The sequence below is a fragment of the Biomphalaria glabrata genome, chromosome 14, assembly GCF_947242115.1.
Source record: "Biomphalaria glabrata chromosome 14, xgBioGlab47.1, whole genome shotgun sequence".
NCBI lineage: Eukaryota > Metazoa > Mollusca > Gastropoda > Planorbidae > Biomphalaria > Biomphalaria glabrata.
In genome coordinates, this window is record NC_074724.1 from 5,261,495 (window position 1) to 5,287,314 (window position 25,820).

The 25,820-nt window shown below is 36.0% G+C and overlaps 2 protein-coding genes across 3 annotated transcripts; both read left to right on the forward strand.

Moving 5' to 3' along the window:
- Nucleotides 1-2,091: 2,091 nt before the first annotated feature.
- Nucleotides 2,092-16,767, forward strand: LOC106055277 (uncharacterized). The gene is made up of 6 exons (XM_013211466.2): nucleotides 2,092-2,444; nucleotides 4,838-5,173; nucleotides 5,451-5,543; nucleotides 10,497-10,518; nucleotides 11,363-11,394; nucleotides 14,005-16,767. Exons 1-6 carry the CDS (start codon nucleotides 2,333-2,335, stop codon nucleotides 14,706-14,708), a joined length of 1,299 nt encoding a protein of 432 aa, XP_013066920.2. The 5' UTR covers nucleotides 2,092-2,332; the 3' UTR covers nucleotides 14,709-16,767.
- Nucleotides 16,768-18,449: 1,682 nt separating this feature from the next.
- On the forward strand, nucleotides 18,450-23,595 carry LOC106055272 (toll-like receptor 4). 2 transcript variants are annotated; one of them, XM_013211461.2, is made up of 2 exons: nucleotides 18,450-18,766; nucleotides 20,881-23,595. In XM_013211461.2, the coding sequence occupies exons 1-2, from the start codon at nucleotides 18,613-18,615 to the stop codon at nucleotides 23,532-23,534; spliced, it is 2,808 nt and encodes a 935-aa protein (XP_013066915.1). In that variant the 5' UTR covers nucleotides 18,450-18,612; the 3' UTR covers nucleotides 23,535-23,595. The 2 variants fall into 2 exon arrangements, with proteins under 2 accessions (XP_013066915.1, XP_055865449.1); XM_056009474.1 differs by lacking the exon at nucleotides 18,450-18,766 and adding an exon at nucleotides 18,785-18,867.
- Nucleotides 23,596-25,820: the final 2,225 nt, after the last annotated feature.

Here is a 25,820-nt window from a genome sequence, read left to right on the forward strand (position 1 = left end):
GTCCCAGCTATGATAGCCAGGCCACATCTGCAGATTGGAAGAGCTCCGCATCCTAAACGACTCCTGTGTGGCCAATTAAGGAAAGGGAAGCACTCACAAGTAAAAGCTTCAGGGTCACCATCAAAGCTTCTCTGAAAGCCTTCAGCATTGACCCTGTCACCTGGGAGCCAGAAGCACATGAGACAGCATCATGGCGTCGCGCTGTAAAAACTGGTGCACTAATTGCAGAAGTAGAAGAACAGCGCTGACAGAAGAAAAGCGCCAGAGAAAAAAAGTAGGGCCACTGACACTAGCTTCAGCTGCTATAATTTTCCCAGTCTGCAACCAAACATTCCGGACTCACATAGGTCTCACCAGCCACACGAGGAGGCACAGAACCCCAAATGTAAAGCTCTAGCCCCCCTGAATGACAAAAGTAGTTATCATCAAACCACGATGGACGAACTATATATAAATATAGTATAGATTGAAAACATATCATATAGATCTAGATCTTATTCACTCTTGCTTATTCTGTCTTGGAGAACCAGTTTGTCCGAATCCATATCACTTTTAAGCATTTAATAGTCATTGATGACTAAGACCTACTTCCTCAGTCACAAATCACTCAACTCTGCTCCCACACAGAAAACCCATTTAGTGTCGAGGTAGAAGTTGTGTTCGTTTTTTGTTCAAATCAGACACTAGGTCTAGAGCTGTAACAACGAAAACACTTACATGAAGTGTAGCAGTCTAAGCCCGACACATGATAATTATTTATTGTCGATAAATTTGATCATACACGGGTTCACAGACTTAACTAGAATCCAAATACAGGCTAAAGTAGGTAATGGCTACTCGTGATTTTGGGTATCAAAATGTACATAAAACTCGCTGTCATTGACCACTGGATCCAATGAGCGACAGAAAAACACCTCGATAAAAAGATGTTCACCACACCTAGAATTGTATCAACCATCGAGGAACTTTCAGACAGAACCTGGAGAAATCCCCATCTTTTCACCTGGTATTAGTCCTAATTGCGGAGATTAATGTAAGACGGTGTGAGTGGTGAATGGTGACAGTATTTGTTGGGAACCTTTCCGTTGTGTCCTGTGTAGAGTGGTGACTAGGCAGATGTAACAATTAAGTCCAAATAACAAGTAGAAGAGGTTCAAAAATTTCACGTGCGTTTCCAAGAGGTTATGGAGTTAATGCCCCCCCCCCCCCAAACCGCCAGTAAAAAAAAAATCTATTCAAATCTTCGATCACCGAATTACATGAGGGTTTTGAGGTAAAAACATGCACCAATAAAAAGTTATGTTTTGCAAAGGTTCATTCATCGAATTAAAAAAGCGTCGCCAAAAGGGGTTTTAATGTTAAAACCCCCTCCAGTAAAAAGTAAAGCAAAATTACGTTAAAAAATTCCATGAGCGTGGCGTAGGTGGGTTTTTGAGATAAAAAATATCTTTCCAACTAAAGCAGTTTAAAGCCAACAGATTCCAATTTTAAAAAAGCAAAACTAGAGTCACCAAATTACATAAGGTTTGTAAGTTACCCTCCACTCACCAAATCCAATAGAGAGTTTGGGGTTTAAATCTCTCCAATGAAAATAAAATACTATAGAAAAATACAGTCATTTAAATTTTGAGAGTAGCCAAAGAAGTTACTACCCCCCCCCCCCCCTTTTTTTTTTCTTCTGCAAAACTAAATATTAAAAAATTCTCTAAATACAAAGTAAAACTACAACTTGAAGTTCAGCCCTACCCAAAATTAAACGCTTTACACATTGACCTATTTTTCTACCGGTCTCTGGGCACCATTAATAAAGTGCTGTGAATAGCAGAGCTCATATCTGAATAGTAGAAGTTTCGTAAGAAGATATTGCGCTGTCTACTCCTCAGAAGTGCTTTTAAGAAGTAGCTAAACTTGACATGTAACCGATATACATTAATGCCTCTTTAGATTCTCAAGGTTCTGCAGAGTTAATGCGTGGGCAAATGTTTACAATTACACATCTTGGAATTTGGAATGATATAATAAGTAATGAGTGACTTTAATGTTATTAGTCTCAGGTCGCTGGGAGGCTTCCGTTAAAATAGGATGACGCCATACAGGAAGTTAAATCTTCTTGTCGCCCAGCGCTTATAGAAAACATCAACTTAGATCACACGCCAAATAGAGGAGACATCATGACACTTCTCTAGATGATTGTTTCTATATTCTCATAATGCATAACAATGTTATCTTGGAATGTAAGATCGCAGGGGACTACCCAAAACTACACATTCTGGATGAGAACTAGACTTAAAAAATGTAGATTAACTTTCTGAAAACTTGACCAAAAAACAAAATGTGTTTCTTCGTGATGTGCCAGTTTGTCTTTTTGATTACAATGTCCAGTTTCTATCTGTCTACTGCTAGCAATCCAAACAAGTTTGACGATGATCTGTCTACTGAGCCAGGTAAACCACAAGTTTTTTTGGCTTTTAGAAATTTTGACGCAAATTTAGTCAATTTCATCCCAATTACGAAGCAGGACGTTTTGGCGCCGCCGTTTTGGCGCCGCCGTTTTGGCTTGTGTATGTGTGTTTATTAAGAGGCACACTTTTATTTTCAAAAAAGTTTTTTAAGATATTACTTTAAAATTAAAAACAAAATGAAACGATGATAGACTAAAAATTGATGCAATTATTTGTTCACATTAACGTTGGTTTGTTTAATGACTGTATGGTATCTCCATCTATACATACCAAACACTTGCTAATAATAAGTAAAAATATAATACATGTGCCATGTTTCTCAAAAGACTTCAAGTTAAGTATACATAGACACCAGGGTTATTTGCCTAAGTCGCTGGAATTCAAGAGTTCATTAAAAAAAACAACTACGTGCTTATTAAATTATCGTCAAATGATATCTCGCGCCAAAACGTCCCGTCGCAAAAACGACTCGCGCCAAAACGTCCCATTGCCAAAACGGCGGGGCCAATACGGCGGCGCCAAAACGTCACGTACCGCCCAATTATTATGTTGTTTAAAGCATGCTGAGATAGGCCAACATTAGGGCCGATTTAAATGTAGGCGACACAAGTTATAGCATAGAACCCCAAAGAAATATTTAGAATTGACATATAATATCTGGACTTATAAAGGGCCCTAAATGGGCCCCATAGTCCAAATATTTTTAGGGCCTTTTTAATGTATAAATACATTCTGTCAGATCCTGCCACTCTGCTAATTGTAAGCATTATCAGTCTCAGCAGTTCATTTTGACCATAAGTTACGTGTGAATTCACTAGGAGGATGGGAAAACTGGCTATTTTTGACAACCTAACGAGTTTTTACGACCATATTAAACGAGTCGAGGCCGAAACACCTGTCTCAACCGAAACCTCAACTTTCTGGGCTCCATAATAGGCCTGCTAATAGTCACTAGATAAACCAGGTCCGTTTTATGTCTGAAAGAGGCCAGCGGATTTACAAATGTGAACATTAAAGTTCTTTATAAATACTTTTTATAACAACTTGATCCGAGAATGAGTGTCGGGAGAATAGCGTGTTGAAACCTTTTTATTCAGAGGTGCCACTTTTCTCCTTCAAAAGTGACGGCATGCGGGCTTTTTTCAGTGCATGAGCCAAAGGTTTGAAACTCACTCCCCATTGATCTCATATAGCATTTTACAGTACATACAAGAAGAACATTAAGACGTATCAGTTCAATTTTTTTTTTAGATTAGTTTGTCATTTTAGCTCTCGTGTTTGTGTTTGTAAAGTTTGTAAAGATCGTAAGTTATAAAACTAAAATGTCACATATAATAACAGTAATAATAACACGCTAGAACAATTACATGTTGTATGTTTGGATTCTAGAATCAGATATCTACTTATGTGTAACATTACTAACACCATTGTTATTCTTATGGGTACAAGAAGACTTATGGGTCTAGGTAAGGAGAAAATTACGGGTAACAGCAGACTTATTGTTAAGAGAAGACGGCGTGTGAGTAAAAGAATTATGGTTACCATCAGACTTACGGGTAACAGCAGGCTAGAACATGACCTTATAGATAATAGAATTGTGGGTACCAAAATACTTACGGGTAACAGCAGGCTAGAACATGACCTTATAGATAATAGAATTGTGTGTACCAAAATACTTACGGGTAACAGCAGGCTAGAACATGACCTTATGGTTAATAGAATTGTGGGTACCAAAATACTTACGGGTAACAGCAGGCTAGAACATGACCTTATGGATAATAGAATTGTGGGTACCATAATACTTACGGGTAATAGCAGGCTAGAACATGACTTTATGGATAATAGACTATTATATTTTTACAAAGCTTATAGCAACCCATTCTGTTTAGTAAAACATTTGAATACGTTATTTTTCCCACACACATTTTCGGATGAAGTTTAAATTCTGCACAAGTATTTCTAGTACCTGATAAAACAAGAATCAATTTTAACAAAATAACCTATGAGTTAATTAATTATTGGTAATTAAATATTTTGGTATTGAACAAGGGAAAGAAATTATACTTGACTGATGTGGCGGTATAAGTTGTACTAGTCCCTTTTATACGTTGTCTCTTAAAATTTTGAAACTAACAATAGATAGCTATGAAACCTTCGCTTGCACAGTGGTTAGCACATTGCCTTGAGCGCTTGAGCCCTCGAATTCAAATTCTAATTGAAGTCGTAATACTTTTTAAAAAATATAAAATACATTTAAAAAGATATCACGGTAACATTCACCCAGATACCCCTTTCTTTCTCCAAACTAATTGAAACAATTACAATTAATATTAGCTTTGTTTAAAAAATTATTTTTTTTTATCTTTCTTTTCTAGCCTGTGTTTTAGGTACTGAAGACCACCCACGCCTCTGTGAGGCTTCATCTCAAAACCAAATGGTCGAAGCCTCAGAGGGCGCAAGTGTGACGTTTTCAGCCTGTGTTAATGTCACCGTAATCAGCAACAAACTCCACTTGTGCGACTGTTACGACCTCCGGCACAACATCAGCGACGTCATCGTGATGTACGGCAAGCTCTCAGACTGGAAGTACCGGGTTGAGTTGACCGTCCAGCGAGTGACCCGAAATCACTTTGGCACTCACGTTGTCAATGTGACTTTTAAAACAACTAACGAGGAAATCATGAAAGTTTATCTAACAATATCAGAGAAAGGTAAAAGCTTAATCAGATTATAAGGAAACAAAACTTTTTTTGTGTGTGGAAAATTAAGAAAGTAAAGTTCCCATTTCAGACCTTGCGATCTACAGGCAGATGATGTTAAGGTCATCTGTTTCTTTGTCCAACGGTTAACGAGCAGGGTCTCATGTGGCCAGCACAGCGACCAGCCTCATTTACGTTCCACAAACAAAAGTCACGAACCCATCGTAGTTCTAACTGAAAAATAATAGTAATGTGACAATTGTTGGTAACGATGTGTTTTGTATTCCAGAGTCATCAAGACCCAATGTGGTTGTAGCTGCCAGTGTGTCCACTGCTCTGATAGTTGTTATTGGCATCATTTGTTTCTTGGTCAGAACCATAGGTAAGACATTGATCTATTTGTTGGAAACCTTATAATGAACTCTGCCAGGCTGGCTGGAGTCTTTTACAAGTGTTTTCTCCCACTGCCCATTCTCGGACCTAGTTGACCAGAAGTATTCATTTAGTCTTAATAATTGTACAGGTATCAATAAATACAAGATTAAAATAACTTAACCAATTAAATAACCAATTAACCAATTAAATAAGTTATCCAAATAGTGGTAGTTAAGGATTTTTTTTACATAGAGAAAAGGGTAGATAAACAAAAATAATTATAAATATAACAAGTATTTGACAGTCGTCTCCCTTTACTCTATTGTGTTGGCTAGGATTTTGTGTGCTGTACAAATTGTCATTAGCAACACATATATTTATCTATTGATGGGAAATGTATTTGTTGTTAGACATTAATGACATCATTGTTAGTTAAGTTTGCAGACTTGAGTGAGAGACTTGTATGCAGTTGTAAAATAATTTGTTGATTTGTTATTTATTCTAAATGGACATTAAATACCTGGTTTAAATAAATTAAAAAAAGTGCTGTACAAATCCAATAATATTTCATCAACCAGTCTAAACAAGCAAAGGGACATTGCAATTAACAAGATAGATGTAGTCAAGACTTTTTAACACTTCAACTGATGTCTTGATTTAATCCTGTGTACTCCCCAGGGGAGCATAGGGCTGCAACCACACATTTCCCCCGAACTCGGTTCTGAGCAGCTTTCTTCATTTGCTCCCATGTCATTCCAGTACCCTCAGATTCAATGATGACTGACCTCTTCCAGGTTTGTTTGGGTCTGCCCACTTTCCTCTTTCCTTGTGGGTTCCAGTCAAGTGCCTGCCTTGCAACATTGGTAGCTGGTTTTCGCAGGGTGTGTCCTATCCAGCTCCATTTTCATTTTGTGATGTCTTGGGCTATGGGCTTTTGTCTAGTTCTCTCCAACAAATCGACAGTAATTATCTTTTCTGGCCACCTAATTCCTAAAATTCGGCGTAGGTATCTATTATAACAAAGGTCTGGAGCTTTTCCATATTTGTTTTAGTGACTCTCCAAGTTTCTGAACCGTATAGAAGGACAGACTTAACGGATGCATTTCTTCACAAATGGGCGGCTTTGTCTAGTCTCACGATCCGTTGTTTCTTTATCCGCCTCTCTCACTATTCAACTTTCTCTAAGCCCCAGCCATCTTATTCTTCATCTACGCCTTTTCTGCTACATCATTCATCTGTCTGACAACGCCGCTACTTCTACCGTCGCTAAAAACAATGCACACAATATATTCATCTACAAAACTAACATACTCTCTAACTAAACTAGGCCACTAGACTCACTACACTATATAACCATATGCTAGGACAAATTTGTACAAATACTCCTTCTTCCCTAGTGCTATTAGAGCATGGAATGGATTGCCTGAGCTAACCAGGAAAACTAGTGAATTGGCAGAATTTAAGTCATTGGTTAATATGCATGACTAAATGCATGACGCGTAGGATGTAATCATCTTCTTTTTTGAAGTAACGTTTGTATTATATAAGATAAGACGAAGATAAGATAAGCTTTATTTTTAAAGTATTTTTTTATGTATATTTTGCTTGTTAATGTTGCAGCCATGCAATGACGATGTAGACAGTAAATGAGCAGTTATTCCTTACGTTTAAAAGAAGACTCTTTTCTCATACCTTCCGCTCCAACTGTAATTGTGATCAAAGCAGAAACAATTTCAGCTGTATTCTTCACTTTTCCCCCCATCACTGCAAACAGCCAATTTTTTACGCATTCGCCTTTGGAAATGGCAATTTTTTTTTAAGGTGAGCGATTCGGTAATTTGCCATTTGCCGCCCGGTGGCATTGCTACCCTGAGACGAAAGGAGCTTAATGACCAAAATGAACCCATAAGAGCCATTTAAAAAAAACACAAATGTTTGATATTTTAAAAGCTTAAATGTAAAGACGTCTTAGATAATTGTATTGAACATTCAAAGTGCATTTATCGTTATTAACTCATGAGAACAAAGAAAAAAAAAAACGAAAGTAATAATTCACGAGAACACAGAAGAAATGAAAGAAGTTATTAATTCAACGAAGAAGAAAAAGAAAGTAGTTATTAATTCATATGTTTAAAATGTAGTGACCTATAAATGCACTGATAAAGAGGCCTACTGAATAACTCGTTTTGGTTTATGCCACGCTTTACCTCGCGAAGGGCGCCTAAAGTAGGATTCTTGATCTCCACCCCATGTGCACCTTACTACGCTACTGTTACAGCCGACTTCTATTCTATTTTCGGTAAATACTTTCCTTTTAAAGGAAACCTCAGAATTTGCGCTATTCAAATTTAGCTTTATCATTATAGGAATCCTTGGGCCTTAGGCCTCTTTTCTTTGCCTCTTTTTTGGTCTTTATATGCCTCTTTTATGGGCCCTCTTGCCTCTTTTGTGGGCTTTTTTTAAAATAGGTTTTTTATTTGTAAGTTCTCATAATTCACAAGTATTAAATCATAAACAATTGAAAAGTGATTAACCTAAAAATATAATAATAGTAATAGAAATATTATTTAATATCATAGACATACTACCTAACCATTGAAACCACTAGAGACAGAAAATTATACAAGGATCCTCTACCCCAGAACAATCAACACAATATCAAATATCCCTGACCCCCAACACCCCAGTTCTGGAATACTGCCTCAGTATTGTATAAGCGTATGAAAATCAAACTAGATAATTCTCTACCCTAAAATCAATAATTTTCCTAAATGTCAATTCTAAGTGATTAGGATCAAACACTTTATTATTATGTAGAGCTTTGAGCCAGCTAGCCCAAACAAGATTCCTGTATTTGGAAACAATAATCAAGCTGAAATAATGTGCTATTTAATTTTTTAGTTTTGGCAGCTTGTTTAAAACAATAGACAAGTTAACATTCACATAGTTGCCACAGTTAGCTTCTAATAAGTCCCTTACAATACTTTAACTTTAAGGAATAATGGACATTCCCAATACATATGTTTCTCATTATCAGCATTTACATTTGCATAATTTACATTCACGGTCATTTGCCTATTTTCTAACCATAGGGGTCATCCCAAAGATAAGTTTATAACTTATCTCTCTAGCTTTAGGTGGGATATGTTTGCTGTGTAGGTTTATAAATGTGTCCTTGAATTCTGTCACCCCAAGAACTCTCCCCCACTTAATCCTATTTACTAGGCTTTCGTGTAACAGCTTTTTAAGTGTTGTGTATGATTCTTTGGTTTTGTTGTGTATTAAATGTTCATTACCAGGTAAAATTCCTGAGATAGATCTGTAAAATGGATGAGTGACTGTACCAAAACAATGAGGAGTGTCATTGTGTATTGGAAGAAGACTACTTAATCTTAAACCATAATAGTAAATTGTCAAGGGAAAGTTTGTTGGGTTTCTAACTACTTGACCTACAAATTTTAGCCTTAGCGAATGTATTTTTGTTTTAACATCTTGCAAGTTTATCCCCCCATCCTCTTTGTTTTGAATGAGTGTAGTGTGCATAATGCTCCTAATAGTGTTTTTAAGTATAAAGCTTCTAATTAACTTGTTCAGCTTGTTTATGAATTTAGGAGGTGGCTCTGTAATGTTAGCCAAATAGACAATCTTTGGAATGACCAAACTATTTATTAATACAGCTATACCAAATATTGTAGAACCTGTGTGCTGATAAAGTTTAATAAAGTTTGAGGCTTTGACAAAAATATTCTCCAACTGTTCTTTACAATAGATGTATAGACAAGGGATTACAGGTATAGACAATACCACAAATCTTGATTTTATCTACAATTTTGAAAGCGCAAATGTCAGAAATCGAAATACATTCGTAATTTGCTAGTTGCTCGAGAATATTAGATTAATTTTTTTTTGTTTCCTATAGCAATAAAAATTGTATTATTAAGTGGTCTATGGTAATTTGAATTAAAAAAAGATTTCGAAATTTCAATTGAGAGATTACGACGTTTTGGAGGGCCGTATAGCATCGCGTCGTACTTTTGAAGGATGTAGCTCGCGGGGCTGTATTTTAGGAATTAAAGCTATAGAAAGATTCGAGATATTACACACTAAGACGGCATCACAAATGAGGAAATCCCAAAATGGATCACAATATTATATCGGGTCCTACAATGACCTGCCTTCTTACCAATGTCGAAAACGCAAGGAAAGACTGTGCGGCCGCATTACAAGATCGACAGGGCCTGCAAAGATCTTTCTTTAGGGGAAATTTTAAATAAAAGAAAAAAAAGGAACAGTAGAGAAAAGAAGCAACGGGCAGAGACCATCTAGGAATGGACAGGCCTGCGGATGAACTAGATTGAGCCTGGTAAAAGACAGAGGAATGGAGAAGATAGTGAGTGGATGATTTACTCTGCCCCAACGGCCCATAACACTAAGTAACAGAAGTATGTTTAGTTGAAAGAAGTCATTTGTTGTCCTGGCTGATTCAGGCAACCTGTCCCATGCCCTTGCAGCGTCACGGAAGAAAGAGCACTTCTAGGAATGCACAGCAGCATATGGAATATGAAATGGTCCTTTTCTTGGTGACTTTTTAAAAATTATTTTATTAGGTTGTGTATTTGAGAATGAATGCCAGCAAGATTGAAATGTGAAAATGTATCCATAGATCTACCACAAAGACAATTCAACATTGTATATAATTTAGCATCACTTTTGTTAAGCTAACCCCTTTTGTAAGGCATTTTAATATCTCTAATTCTTTAAGCAATAGTTAAAGGTCGTATGCAATACCATTTTCCCTGTTGTGTCCCTCTGGGTCTATAGAACGTGCCTAAATATTAGTCAACATTTCTTGAAATCAAATTAGGCGTAGCATTTTATAATGAAATTCGAATATATTTTGTGCTATTGAGTATACATTGAAAACGTTTTATTTATTTATTTTTTTACTTTCGTCTTCAAGGTAAAAGAAACCAAACCTACACGTGAGTAAAACGTTAGATAACTATATTGAATGAAGAAAAAAAAATACTGACATGACATTCTTGGGTTATTTAAATATGACTGTGCCAAGCAGGATATATATATGTTGTGGTTTATAAACATTATTGCAATAAACTAATAAAGTTTAACCAGCCGGAAAAAAATATCAAGAGCTGTAGACTTTATTAGTTATGACTTAAATTTGAAATCAACATTGTATGACATAACAAACATTAATATTAAAGGTGAGAGCTTTGCTTTCGAAACGAGTTCCCGGGTTCGAATACTGGTTAATACTTGGATTTTTAATTTTGGGATCTTTGGACGCCACTGAGTCCACCCAGCTCTAAATGACATTAGTTGGGGAAAAGTAAAGGGGGTTTGTCGTTGTGCTGTGGCCACACGACACTCTCGTTAACCGTAGGACACAGAAACAGATGACCTTAACATCATCTGCCCTATAGATCATAAAGGTCTGAAAAGGGAACTTCACTTATTTTTACTTTACTTACAAGTAAATCGGACAGTGACTTCAACTTTGACTTTATAAAGTACTTTCTAAATTGACTAATCGTTGTCAATCAAAACTTGATGCTAAAAGCATGTTTATTAAAATATTTCAAAGACTAAGTATTAAAATAAATAGATTAAAAGCTCATTTAATTTATTCCCACGGATATGTATTTACAAAATTAAATTATTTTGATATGAAATGTCAATCAATAGCAAACCGAATCTTACAATTTACAATAAAAAATATAATTCCTCTTACGATAGTGTATCTGTTGCTTATATTTGTTATTTCTTTCATAAAAGATGTTCAGCCGTTCTCTTTATGTGTTTCAGAATCAATAAGAAAATATACACTCTGACAAAACGTAAGTAAAACAATTTGATTAATGTACAAACCTTTTATAGTCCTAAAATATGCATTTATGTCAAACTAAATTCTAGAAACAAAAACAAAAAAACAGTTGAATTTATTTTTACAATCATATTGTGTATATTTTCAAAAGTGGTCTATATAGACCCCCCAGGGGTCCACGAAGACTTCCAAGGGGTCTACGGAAGATAAAAATAAATTGGGGGTCTATGAGATGTCCACGGGGGTCTACGATAATACATTTCATTTATTCAGGTTGCGACTTTAATTTTCACATCCCATTAATGTAATTATTTCCTAAAGTAATCCATGATTTGTACCTTAGTTAATCCTTTAAATATGTATCATGCTATTCAAACGAAAAATTGTTGCATTTAATTTCAATACTTATTTCAATAGCTTCATTTTGTCTTTATGTAACTAATGTTTAACAAAACAGAAACACTGTACAGCGTTGATTATTTCAAATTGGGATTTATTCTTTCCTTGTCAAATAAGCGGTTTTATGACGATATGAAACCAATTACGCTGGAGGGTCATTTGAGACAATGCCACCCTGACAAAATAGATAAAGGTTTGAAATACTTTCGAACACTCAAAGATAAAGTTCAGAATAGACCCACGAAATCCCTGTTCGACATCATGAAGAGAAGATGATGGTTTGTGGGTTTGTGTATCTCTTAACTTATAGCGGAAAACGGAAAACACTATTGGTAACATTTTATCATTTTTACACAAACCTACATCAGATATTATTAAAACAATTTCTTTAAGCAACAGTACAGTTCAATTACACATTATTATTATAGCTTTTAAATAGCGCTACTTTCATGCTTATAGCATGCTCAGAGCGCTTTTGGTCCAATCTAGGGTATCTAAGAGTTGGTTTTCCGTGCTGCCTTAAGGCGCTCAGTAAACACAACTCTGCCCGAGTCGGGTGTCGAACCCCTTCTCGGTAGCCAAGCCAAGTTCAAGCGCACTTGGCCCCTCGACCACGCTTCCCACATTGGCGCATGAGTTATAAAATTAAAAGCTACTTATGTAATTCTGGTGTAAAGGGTACTCTATAGGGAGGCAGAGGCTCCTTTGAATAATCCATTGAATCACGTTCCAGCCTAAACCTACCGTAGAACTATAGTGGATAGTGGAGGGAAATATTCGATACCAGACACCATCGCGACTATAGTTCTGAGCGCATACTACACGAAAAGGCGTATCCAGTGGACGAAGGTAGCGGAAGCGGACACAGACTAAAAACGCAAAATATCTAGGTGTTATAATAAATGAAAAACTGTTATGGAATCCACATATGAATGAACCTATCAAAAAATCAAACAAAGCATTAGGGTTTATTAAAAGAAATTTCTATAAATCAAATAAGAACATAAAACTAAAATGTTATTTAACCTTCGTTAGGCCAATAATAGAATATGCATCCTCTGTTTGGGGCGCCTAAACTCAAGAAAACATTAAGAAACTAGAACAGCACACAAAATAGAGCAGTGAGATTCATAACAAACGAATATTCACATTTGACTAGAGTAACACCTTTAGTAAAATCACTAAATTTAGAAAGCCTTCAGGATAGAAGACTTAAAAGTAAAGTAGCAATTATACATAAAACACTGAACCATAATCTTCAAATAAAAAAAAAATAATAAAATACTCAGAAAGACACAGAGATATAAGTAGATTCCCCGTCCCATATGCTAGGACAAATTTATACAAATACTCCTTCTTCTCTAGTGCTATTAGAGCATGGAATGGGTTGCCTGAGCCAGCCAGGAAAACCAGTGACTTGGTAGTTTTTAAGTCATTGGTTAACATGCATGACTAGATGCATGACGCGTGGGATTTAATCATCTTTTTTGAAGTAACGTCTGTATTTTATAATATGAAATAAGGACACAAGTGTGTAGAAAGGTAGCCCTGGGAAAGAAGGCATAACAGTGGATGAAGGCAGCACTTTGGAAGAGGGCAAAAACGGTGTAGGAAAGTTGCACTGGAAGAAGGTACAACAATGGAGTAAGGTGGAAGAGGACACAATAGTGGAGAATGGTAGCTCTGTGGAAGAGTAAACAACAGTATAGGAAACAAGCTTATGAAAAGAGAGTAGACCAGTGGAGGAAGGGAGCTCATGGAAAGAGAGAGGATGAACCAGTAGAGGAAGGTAGCTCTGTGGAATAGAAAACAACAGAGTAGAGGATGTAGGAAATTATCCTCTTTGGAGAAATGCAAATAAGTTGAGGAAGGGTAGGTCAGAGGAAGAATTTACCCCAGCGGTAGCAAGTACGTCATTGGAAGCGGGTACGTCAGTGGAAGAGATTTACCTCATCGAGGTAAGGTACATCGGTGGAAATGGATATCATGGCTGATGTGGACACCCAAATAGAATAGGGAAGTATCACTGAGGCCATTTAAATCTTGAGACAAACGTGTTTTTAATTTTGAGAAATATTTATTTATTCATTTTGTTTTTATAAACTACCTTAACAGCAAAATGACTTTCTACAGTGGCAATGATTAGTATTTTAACATTTATATGTCATTACAAATTCACATACGTTCATTGTTTTGTACACGCATATTTTCTTTATTATTGCAGTTTTCCAGTGTTTCCGGAAAACTTCCCAGCACGCATCGTTCTCCATGAATGATTTTAACCACTACGACACAGTCGACGACGTTGTTGTGAACGCCAACGCAGAGGACGCTGGCGCCTCGACGATCAACGAAGTCCCCGAGGTCAAGGACAATCTCGTTTTGCAGTCTCCACAAACTCCAAACGAGTCTGGAAAACTCAAAGAAACAAGCAATGGCATGTATATCACAGTCCTTGACGACAACTCAGGGTACATAACTCCCAAAGATGTCAAAAGGTCGTCCAAACTTAAGAAAAAATCGTTGTCTTTACAAAGAGATCGAGATCTTCAGAAGACTCGCTATCGCCGCGAACGCTCCAGATCCCTAGAGTCTTTGGATAACGAACTCCGAGATGACCACCATTACTGCAACTGCGAACCGTTTCAAAAGAAGGCGGAGCCTAGGCTTATTTCAGTAAAGCATAGAGGCGAATATAAAAAAAGCGCCACGCTTGATCCTAACTCTTCCCCGGATTGCAAACCAAACAGTGGACACAACTCAAAACTGGAATATACTTACAGCGATACTAAATATGCTGGAAAGTGTCAGAAATATGTCAATATCAGAGAAGATTTGGAAAAGTATTGGGAAAATTTTAAGAATGTGAATAAAAATATGGACAGGAAAAAGTCTCTCCGAAAAGAAGTTAACGGTAAGACTGAGTAATGGAATCTGTGTTATTGTATAGCAAAGGAATACTTCACAGTTACACTCTTAATAATGTAACTTTGAATGACTGATTTCGGCGATTACTTTGCTGAAAAATACGAAAATGGGTTCCGTAATTTGTGTGTGTGTACACTTTAACTAAAGGAAATTAATTTTTTTAATTATTTTTTTTACGAAAATGTTTTTTTTTAATCTTTTTTTTTAGGATTTGAATAAGAGATTGACCCTTTACAAAACAATTAGATTAATTAGATATTCATTATAGACATTAGCTAGGCCAGGCTCACATTGAACTACACATTCACTTTCACCTATCCTTTGGTTTGCTGGACCGCTGGGGCAGCACACATGATCTGTCAACCTTCTTTCTTCATTCTTCTCTGTCATTTATCTTTGATAGAATCTAATTCTGATGTTATTTCTGAAAATAATGATACCTGCCTTTTTGTCTGCCTGGGTGGACCACTTCGGGAGCCGATTTTGAGTTTGTGTTTCCATACAAACTGTCCTTGTAACCTTGTGTTTTTTTTTTCAGTTTTGTTTATTTTAACGATATATATTCATTTGAATCACTGCACGCATCCTTAATCATAGGAATCGAAGACGTTGCCATTATTTAATTAATTCCATTGTGAACTGATTTCCAACTCTTCTTACTTTTACCATATAATTAAAATCATACATTATGTTTAATAATTGCAGGGCCTGTTCAAATAAAGTTATGACTTTCCGTTGTAAAAGGAATCTATTGTATTTAATGTTTTGGGCATTTAAGGTTTATATTAATTGTAGGAGTTATATGAAGCTTTGCGTCAACTCGTGCAAGGTAGATAACTGTTATTAATTATCATTCTTAGGCGTAGAGAAGGCTCTTTTGTTTTCTCATTGATCTACGAAAAGCAACAAAAATGTAAATTATGAAAAGCTGTCAAGTGCTAAGCATGGCATAATACTGATAAAGATAATTGTATACTTAAAGAAATGATAAGATAGCAAACAGAATAATGTAACAATTAAGTCAGTCTCGGCTTTTTACGCCAGTTACTCCCCTTAGACCTGGTGCTATTAGAGCATGGAATGGGTTGCCTGAGCCAGCCAGGAAAACCAACGACTTGGCAGAATTTAAGTCATTGGTTAACATGCATGACTAGTTGCATGGTGCGTAGGGCGTAAACATATCCTTTTTTGAAGTAATGTCTGTATTTTATAAGATAAGATAAGCCCATTCTCCTATCGGTGAAAACAGTCCCGCCAAATGCTGCGCTCCCTGGTCACAGAACATTCTTATATTCTTGCAAATCTTGGACATTGCAGAGTTAGAGAGGAGGATCCTAGCAATACAATTAAGATGCTACAGAAAGATTCTAGGTATCACAGACAAAGACCGCATCACAAACGAAGAGATTAGAGACAGGAGTAATGTATCTTGTAAGTGACAGAAAGTGGCCTCAAAATAATATTTATTTTTTATTTAACTATCAGCATATGTAAAGTTCTGGTGAAGACTGGGATTTTTAATTTCGGAATCTTTAGAGGCCTCTGAGTTCACCCAGCTCTAATGGGTACCTGAATTTAGTCGGGAAAAGTGGGCCACAGAAACAGATAACTTATAAATCATCTGCCCTATAGTCCTCATTGTCTGAAAGGGGAACTTTATGTAATGTTCAAATATTAACCTAGGCCCTAACTTGTTATTAATAAATTTCATCAGAGAATGGGGTAAACAATCAGGTCTTAGCGTGTGACTTACGCAATGTTTGCCATCAGGCTCTATCGTATAGCTCAGTGGTCTTCATCCTTTTTTTGCCTACCGCTCCATTTTCATATTTTACCCCATTACATAATCCGCCTGAGTCCCATTCTCTTTTAAAGAAAAATACTTACAAAGAAGCGTGAAAAGGCTATTTTGAATAAAATGTCATTTATTTTATTTATTTAATTATTTTATTTATTTAATAATTTTCATGTTGTTAATAACAGATCGTTAATTTTATTACTATTATACAAAAATTATATCTAATAAACTACAGAGATTACAAAAAAAATATTCATCTCATTGTCATGGCTTTCTTTCTTCCTTTGAATAATCCCATTTTAAGTTTAAGTTATTCAATATTAGGCGCTACTATTTTAAGGCTTAATTGTAAATTTGGTTATATTATATATATAACTATTACTATTGCTGAATTCACTAAAAATGAAATGAAGTTAATAGGAACCGTGTGCCTACTGCAATTTAACAATATTAGAAATGTCAAGCTTTAGATTATCCAAAGAAAGGCGAAGGTCTTTTCTAGTCGCTACATCCAGTCTAATTATTATTCTTACTTATGAAGTCTTTCTAGGGTCCAACCACTGATGGTACTATGGTACCCATAAGTCGCAATAAGCTACATAGCTACACAATTTTGAAATTATACTCCATCAGTAACCAAATAAAAAAATGGTTACAAAGAAAGTTTGTGTGGAAACACAAACTCAAAATCGGCTCCCGAAGTGGTCCACCCAGGCAGGTAAAAAGGCAGGTTTCAAATATTATCAAAATGGAATTCTATCAAAGGCAAATGACGGAGAAGAATGGAGAAAGAAAGTTGACCGATCTTCTGTGGTGCCCCAATGATCCAGCAGACCAAGAGATATGTGAAAGTGTAGTTGAAGTTAGATGTGAACCTGGCCAAACTGATGTCTTATAATGATTCTCTAATTTATCTAATTGTTAAGTAAACGGTCAATCTCTTATTCAAAGCCTCGAGAAAAAAAAATTCCGTTAAAAAATCATTTAGTTAAGTGTACTACGTGTTTAGCCTCTTGCTGTGCCCTAAGCGATAATATGAAATACTACTTATTAATTATTGTTTTACATGGTGTTCCACATAAAAGCCTATTAAATATATTTTTGTTCTCTTTTAAATAAGTAAATATATTTCTGTCAATGTGTTAGTAGTTAGTATGACAGAGCCAACTTAACTTACCAATACATTTAGCAATCTAAAACCGTTTGCATAAATGTTTTAAAAATGTGGTAAATAACAATCTCCTTTACTAAATAGTCTCCCGTGTTTGTTACTGTTAATAGTGAATAGTTGTAAAAAATGGTGTATTTTTATGATATATATTTTATCTAGATTACGAGATCTAAATGGGACGCACGGACGTACAGACCACACAAAACTCATAGCGCCTATAGATTCCCCTTTCGGGGATCGCTATAAATGCATTTTGTACCACAGCAAAGTTAACAATTTTAATTTTAGTATTAATCAATTTTATAGTAACTTCCTAAGACTAAAGTTTATATTTTTATTTTTTTTTTTGTCTTTTTTGGAGAGAAAAAAAGGTATGAAATTTTCTAAGAGGCCACAAAACCTTTTTCTGCTTGCCTTTAAAATAAATATTGTTGGAATAGTAGAAATTATTTTAATTTTTCATGAATATTCCTAAATTACTTTTTGGATAACGTTAGCCTACAATGTTCGTGAAGCCGACTTGGTTTGATTACCTCAAATGAAAATGTTGTCATTCAAAATAGCACATTAGAATACTTTTTTAAAGGAACTCGATCATACTAATTAGCTTCCTGGAATTGAAACAATTGTAGATTCCGCCATAAACTGTTTCATAATGTGCTTTCTTTAAACCCTATTCAATATGCTGGTAACGGAGAAGAGTTGAAATAATATCCTCTTGAAGACACGATATCAAAAATTACAATCTTCACCACATGGACGTTTTTATGGCTGTAATAGCTACCATTGTAAGCTTTATTGATTGAAAGACATAGGCCGTAAAATCAATTTTTATTATCTAATTTCATTAAATAACATTTAGTGAACCCATAGTCTTTTAAAAGCGTATAGAGCAAGAGAGCTAGAAAGAAATAAGCTTATGATTAACGCTAAACATGGGCAAGATAACGGGACTTCTGTTTTTCTTGTTCACGTCTGTACGGGTCACTCCTAGTATGAAGAATACAGTGAATGATATCTACAGAGTAAGAAAAGACGTCTTGACAAAGTATCGCAACACGGAAGAGTATGATTTAGGTCAGAGAAAAGGTTAGTCTCAATTTTACTTTTATGCTACGGTCTCTGTAAGATACAATGATAAATCACATACCAAGTGAGTGGATCGTATGGTCTTTCTAAGGATACGTCAGGTATTTTCTGTTTTAATACATTATAAGAAATAGTACTGTAATCATCCATAACTGACTCAGGTATTTAGCGATCCCTTGGACACTCTCGCTTCATAGGTAGGGAGGAGGCCTAATGTAGGGGCCACAAAGTTCCACCTTCACTTTGACCTATCCCGGGCCACATAGTTCCACTTTCACCTTGACCTATCCCTGAGTGTGTTGAACCACTGATCTGTCTGCCGTCTTTCTCCATTCCTGTCAGTCTTTAGGCCTTAATGTCTTTCAATGATTGGCCCGTCCATTCTTTGATAGTGTCTGCCCTTCACTTTCTCTGCCTGCCTCGTCTTCTTTTTTCTGGTACTGTTCCCTGAAGGAGAGTCTTTGCTAGACCTGAGGACCTTATGAAATTATAGTTAATTTGTATTTTGCGTTTTGTGACAGCGATCAGTAGGTCATAGTGATGCCCAATTGTCGCTGTGATCCTATTTCTAATATTCTTGTTCGTAATGCGGTATTTATAGGTGATACCTAGGAAGCCTCAATAACATCTCAATTCCATTGCTAGAATCCTCCTCTCTAGTTCTGCAGTCAAGAGTCCAAGCTTTGCAAGCATACAAGAATGTGGCTATGACCAGATAGCGTATCAGTATTTAATCAGTGTCGAGGGGTATGCCTTTGTCTTTCTTTGTTTAGAGCTATGCAAGTGTTGCTGTGGACTGTACAATTCTGGCCAGTAATTCAGCTTTAGTTCCTTCATTTGAAACGATAGCTCCGAGGTATTAAAAACTTTGGAAACCTGCCAACTGTTCGCCTCCAATACTGATTTCATTTTAAAGCCATGCTATTTTTTTTTTTTGGTCACCTTTTTCTTTTGGCGTTGATCTCATAAGATATGCTACACGGAAATCTGGTCTCTGCGCATCTTCAAGTCAGCTAGCTCTTCTTCTGTTCCCTGCCAGACCATCTATGTCATCCACAAAACGGAAGTTAATTATTCTTCTTCCTCAAAAGTTTACAGTATTCTCGTAGCATTCCAGACATAGACATAAATAAATATAGACTGGTCGATAAAAGAGTTTTATGAAACGAAAATTTGTGACTTGCAATTTTGTGTACTTTAGCATACAGCTTTTATGAGCAGTATAAAAGTTATGTATTCATATCTATTTCAGCCGTAACCTATATAAGTATTACAATATTTTCACTTGTGTTTTTTTTTAAATCTCTCAGCGTGAAGATCATGCAATTTTTCATAATTCGGAAATCCGAATACAATAGATATACATGTTTTCAAGTTACATGAAGTTACTTCCTTTTTCCAGTCTATATTTTTTATGTCTATGATTCCAGAGCATCCTCCATTATCCTTTTCAAGCTAATGTCCAGGCTTTCATCTTGTTACTTTCTGCGAGATGAACTAAAGACTTTCTACGACAGAAGGAAGCCTATCCTAGAACTGCCATCATTAAGGAAATGTATGGCATGTATGTGGCGTATGTCTTTAGTAGTGTCCCACAAAGGTCCCAGGTCCTGCAGGAGGTTAAAGCTGGGATGTAATAAACTTTTCTTCTGGACAAACGTTTGAATTTTCAAATCTAATCAATAATAATTAAAAACACGTTTGCCTTCATAGTGCTACATTCGAAACATATCAGAAAGCATAGTTTTATTCGATTGTATGCTCAAATTAAAACCTTGCTTTAAAGGGAACTTTGATTTTTCTATTTTTTTTATAAAGCTTATATCAACTCACTCTGTCTATCTGTCTCTCTGTCTGAACTTTTGAACACGTTATTTCTCCCACACTCATTCTCGGATCTATTTGAAACTCTTTAAACCATTATTTATTGTACCTAAAAAAACATGAATCAATTCAACCAATTAGTAAATTAATTATAGGTAATTTATTATTTTGTTTGATATCGAAAAATTGAAATAACTTCTACATTATTGAGAGATGTAGTTGTAAATGTGGATTTCTTCTCTTTCGATATACCTTTTTAAAAGCGTATTTTTCTGTTTTGCTTGTTTAAGGACCCTTGAAACAAATGGATACAAGAGAGACTCGTACTCCTTATGGACACTTCAATTCCGACACTGCTTTCATTTCACCAAAAAATATTTTGAAAGCAACAAGGCCATTGGCGTTCCATTTAGGGAACCTGAAAAATCAGACTTCTCCATGTTCCACCTGGAATCTTACAGTGGACTGTTCCTATAAATCTCTTGACCACATCGAGTCGTCCTGGTTTCCCAGCAACACCACAGTCCTCCTTCTCAACAACAACAAGCTAGTCACTTTGCACAACGAAACATTCGCCCAACTGACAAATCTGACAAGACTTGATCTCTCAAGCAATGACATTCGAAGAATAGACGCCGGCGCATTCCAAGGGCTGCACAATTTGCAAGAACTGAACCTACACATGCATTGCTGTAATTTCACTGATCATTATTCCCTGGAAAGCGTATTCGCTCCTCTACGAAACTTACGCATTTTGAATGCTATGCACAATAGCGATGTCGGTGTATTGACGTATAGCTACACATTTCTGACAAGGTTGCCGCTGCTTCAAAGTCTTTCCATTGACTTTGACTTGGACACTCTCTATTGTGGCCCAGAGTTCAACGATCTGAAAAATCTGACATTTTTACAATTTTCAGGGCAAGTGATGTACATCGATGATAGGTCATTTCAAAATGTTGCACAATTAAAAAATCTCTCAATGGACCATCTGAGTAATATTAATAACATTAGCCACAATGCGTTTAAGCCTCTAAGTAATTTGAAAGTCCTCACAATGTACCACGTTTTGCTTTATGTTCAGGAGATTTTGAGCCTGTTGGAACCATTTCAAGGCAGGAATATGACTGAGATTACTCTAGATACCACAACTAGAACCTTGACTCAGGTGAACCCAACGAGGAACGGCATCCTGACTAATCATGATACTAAATACCTCATGAATATTTGTCTGGAGAGTTTCACATTGATCGACAACAGAATATTTTATATTAAACCGGATGCTGTTCAAAATATATACACGTGGAAAAAATGTTTGATGCATCTATATATAGCATCGAATCCCATCCAGGGCAATAACTTTGCCTTGATACGTTTGTTCACGCTTGATAATTTAAAGTCCTTCACTTTTATCAACATGTTTCGAGCTTGCCACGAGTTTCAACCTTTCCCTCAATCTAGTCCTCCCGCTACCAGGAATGTAGCTTCTAGTTCAATCTCAAGTCAAAATAATCACTACCAGAAAGATACGACTTCAAACCAACAACAAATGATAAGGCATTCTCCTTTCAGTCCATACCTAGACATGATTGACGAAAATCCTTATCAGCTCAACATTCCCAATTACATTTTTATTTCCCCAAGCTTACAATATATGAACTTTCAAAGGCTGGTCATGTCCCAGTCGTTTGAATATCATTTTATATTAGTCGGGGCACAAAACGTGACGTCCCTTGACATCTCAGACAGCGGATTCTATCGGTTCAATGGGTTAATGGAAGGCGTTTCGGCGATAAAAACTTTAATAATATCCGGAAATGACGTCAGCGTACTTTCTGTTTCATTTTTTGACACTTTTGTCTCTTTAGAAAACTTTGCCATTTCCAGTTGTAAACTTGATCGTGATTTTATCTCGCTGAACAGCCGAAGGATATTTCAAAATCACACGAGACTTCAAGAGCTCGATATTTCGTCCAATTCTCTGAATTATCTTTCCCAAAACACCTTCTCGTATAATAATCGCCTTATGTGGCTTAATATGTCTGGAAACCAGTTTAAGGACATTCCGTTTGACTTGACCAACACCCCAGAACTCCAATTTCTGGACATTCGCTTTAACTCTTTAACTACAATAGACGAGACCACGGCTCAGCAAATGGATCATCTCGTAACCAAGTCTGGGAAATTGGAAATTTTGCTGGAAGGGAATGTCTTGTCATGCAGCTGTAGTGATTTGTCATTTATGCGTTGGATGAGGATGACATTAGTGACATTTGATCAAAACGGAAATTTCACTTGTATGAACACCGATGGGGAGAGAAAGTATACACTAGATTACTCAAACCTGGATTCCTTGTGGAGAGAATGTTGGGGCAGTTTTTTCTTATATTTTGCATTGATAATGCTGTGTCTTTATTGCATTGGAGTATTTGCCGTTTTTATCACAATGAGAAACAAGAATTTTATTGTTTCTTTTTTCCTGCAGCTCTTTGGGGGATTCAAATTACACAGCAGACGTGACTACCCTGTCGGTGTATATATCGGATATTCTGATAAAGATTATCAGTTTCCTTGCAAAGAATTACGAAGTTTTATCGAAAGTTCACTAAAATTAAAGACATTTTTAATAGACCGCGATCTTATAGCTTCGGTTGATAAAGCCAGTGGGATTATCGAGGCTTTGAACGCCAGTTGGAGAATCCTTCTCGTCTGCAGCAAAAGTTTCTTGAAGGAAGACGATTGGTCAATGTTTACAATGAGGTCAGCTATTTATACACAGACTCCAGCTAATCCTGCTCGTGTTGTTGTGTTGGTTCACAAAGATTGTCTTCCCTTGCTTCCTCCAGCGCTTCTGAGCTCAGTCAATGATGAGAATATTTGTGCTGTGTCGGAGTGGGCGATGAACTACGAGATGATGCAAATGTTGACCACTCGATTACATTAAACATAATCTTTAAGAAAAACTCATGTTTTTCAATCCTTTGATAATAAAAATGATAACTAAATGTATATGGCTCTGATGTGTAGATTCAAGGCGCTTTGATAACATAAAAAAATATTTAAAAAAGAAAAACATGTAAAAATACAGTTTTTTAACAGACAAATACCTTTATTATACAACTTACATTAAAATAAAATTTAAAAAAAAAAAGAAAAAGAAGCAAAGTTTAGATTATTAATTATCTATCACCAAACTGAAAGACCTTTAAAATTAATAAACAACTCATTTATCAGTACACTACCGCTGATTACGCTATGAATTTTTTTTTTATATACTAATTTATGACAGAATTTAAAAGTGTATATTTCTATACTTTGAAAAATTATAACGGTCAAACTAGAGTTTTCTCAGTGTTGCCAATGTCACAAGTCGAGTCTGTGACCTATTTCAACCAAGTTCTAGAAGCGAGGTCAAACCAGTGCAAGTGTCCAGTGTAAACAAGTTAATTTTAGGTATCCAATCAAAGAAAGAGGTTAAGGGGAAAAATAGCACACGTCAGCTTCTAGAAGGTCAAAGTTACTAAATTAATTATCGGAGAAGTTTCCATGATTCTGGAATGTACGATTTAAAAAAAGTATAAATTGGGGAAAAGTCAGTTAGACGGGGTCCTCTCATAGTAGTAGTTGTTGTAGAGCGATGGTCCTCGATTAGTAATGGTTTGATAGAGTTATAAGTTTTGTGATATTAGCGGGTCCATTAATTAAAGTTTATTAGTTGAAGTAATATTATTAGTTGATGCTGAATGTTGTATGTATGTGTCTTTAAGTTTTATTTATGAAGTATCAAGTAAAGTTGTTATTGAATTGAGAAGTTATTTTGATGTGAAAGTTGAAGAAGTATTATTAAAGAAGTTTGGAAGAAAATACAGAAAGATGTTTCTTTCTTCACTTCATTGAGTTATCAAGTTTAATAATATAATCCCCGGCAAGTGTGTTCGTCACAGCCAAATAGCTAGTAATTTTTTTTCTCAGCTATATACATCAACTGTTAAGTTTCTAGTAAAAGAGCCGTTGAAGCCGTTTTTTGATCTCGGTGTCCAGGTTCCCCCCTCCCCCCTCCAGGTTTCATGAAGTTCTGGCTTTAATAGCATTGTAAAAAATATTTTTCAACATATAAGACTCCATTCAATAGTAGAAATTCATACAATACTATAGCCTCCCTATGCAGTAAGCTTGTTTTCTACTGTAGTTGCACTCCCTTGGTGACGAATTTTTATTACAAAGCTTATCAACTCCCTCTGTCTGGTACAAATCTTTTACATGTTATTTCTTTAACGTCCCATTATGTGATGAAGTTGAAAATTTGCACAATTATTCACTGTCAATGACAACACATGAATCAATCAAAAATATTGACCAAATTATTTTATCAATTAGTCGTAATTAACTCAACCACCTTTACCCACTCATTAAAGTTAGGTGGACTGAGAGGCACCCATTAAAGATTCCTAAATTAAAAATCTTAATCTTCACCAGGATTCGAACCCGGGACGCATCGGTTCGGAAGATGCTGCGTTTTTGCCACTTTCAAAGAGTCTATGCTTTCTCTGTGAAAACGCCTACCAAAATCAGTGTCTACGAAGTAGTGGGTCTCTTAACCCTTTGTATGGATCTGAGACATGGGTACTTTATAGAAAGCAGCTAAGACTTCTTGAACGCTTTCGCCAAAGATATGTGCACACCATCATGGACATACGGTGGCAAGACTGCACTACAAACAGCGATATTCTTGCATGTGCGGTATGAACTTTTTATAGTCTGACATTCGCGATGGGCAGGGCACGTTTTCTGTATGGAGAACGAAAATATGCCATTGGCAATCTTTTTTAGTGAGCTGTAAGGTGGTCGGCGTAACAGAGATGACCCACGAAAACGCTTCATTAGAATACTAACGCGATGTTTTTAAGTCTCTCAGGAAAAAATGCGCCATTTTACTTTGTTACAAAGTTCATGTTTTACCCTATAGCGTAGAGATTTTGCATCATTTGATATTTCGTACTAAAGCCATGATGAATATACTAATTATAATACTAATTACAATATTAAATGTGTGAAAGTAACCATTTGAGAAGTTACACTGCAAAGACTTTCTTCAATCCAATAGATATATTTCCAAAATGGCTTCGAGTATATATCCTACCTTACGTAATTTTATAACGGTACGAAGCTCGATCGCCTGGTAATGTAATTTTTTTCCAATAAAATGGTCGACGACTTAAAAAAGGTCCCT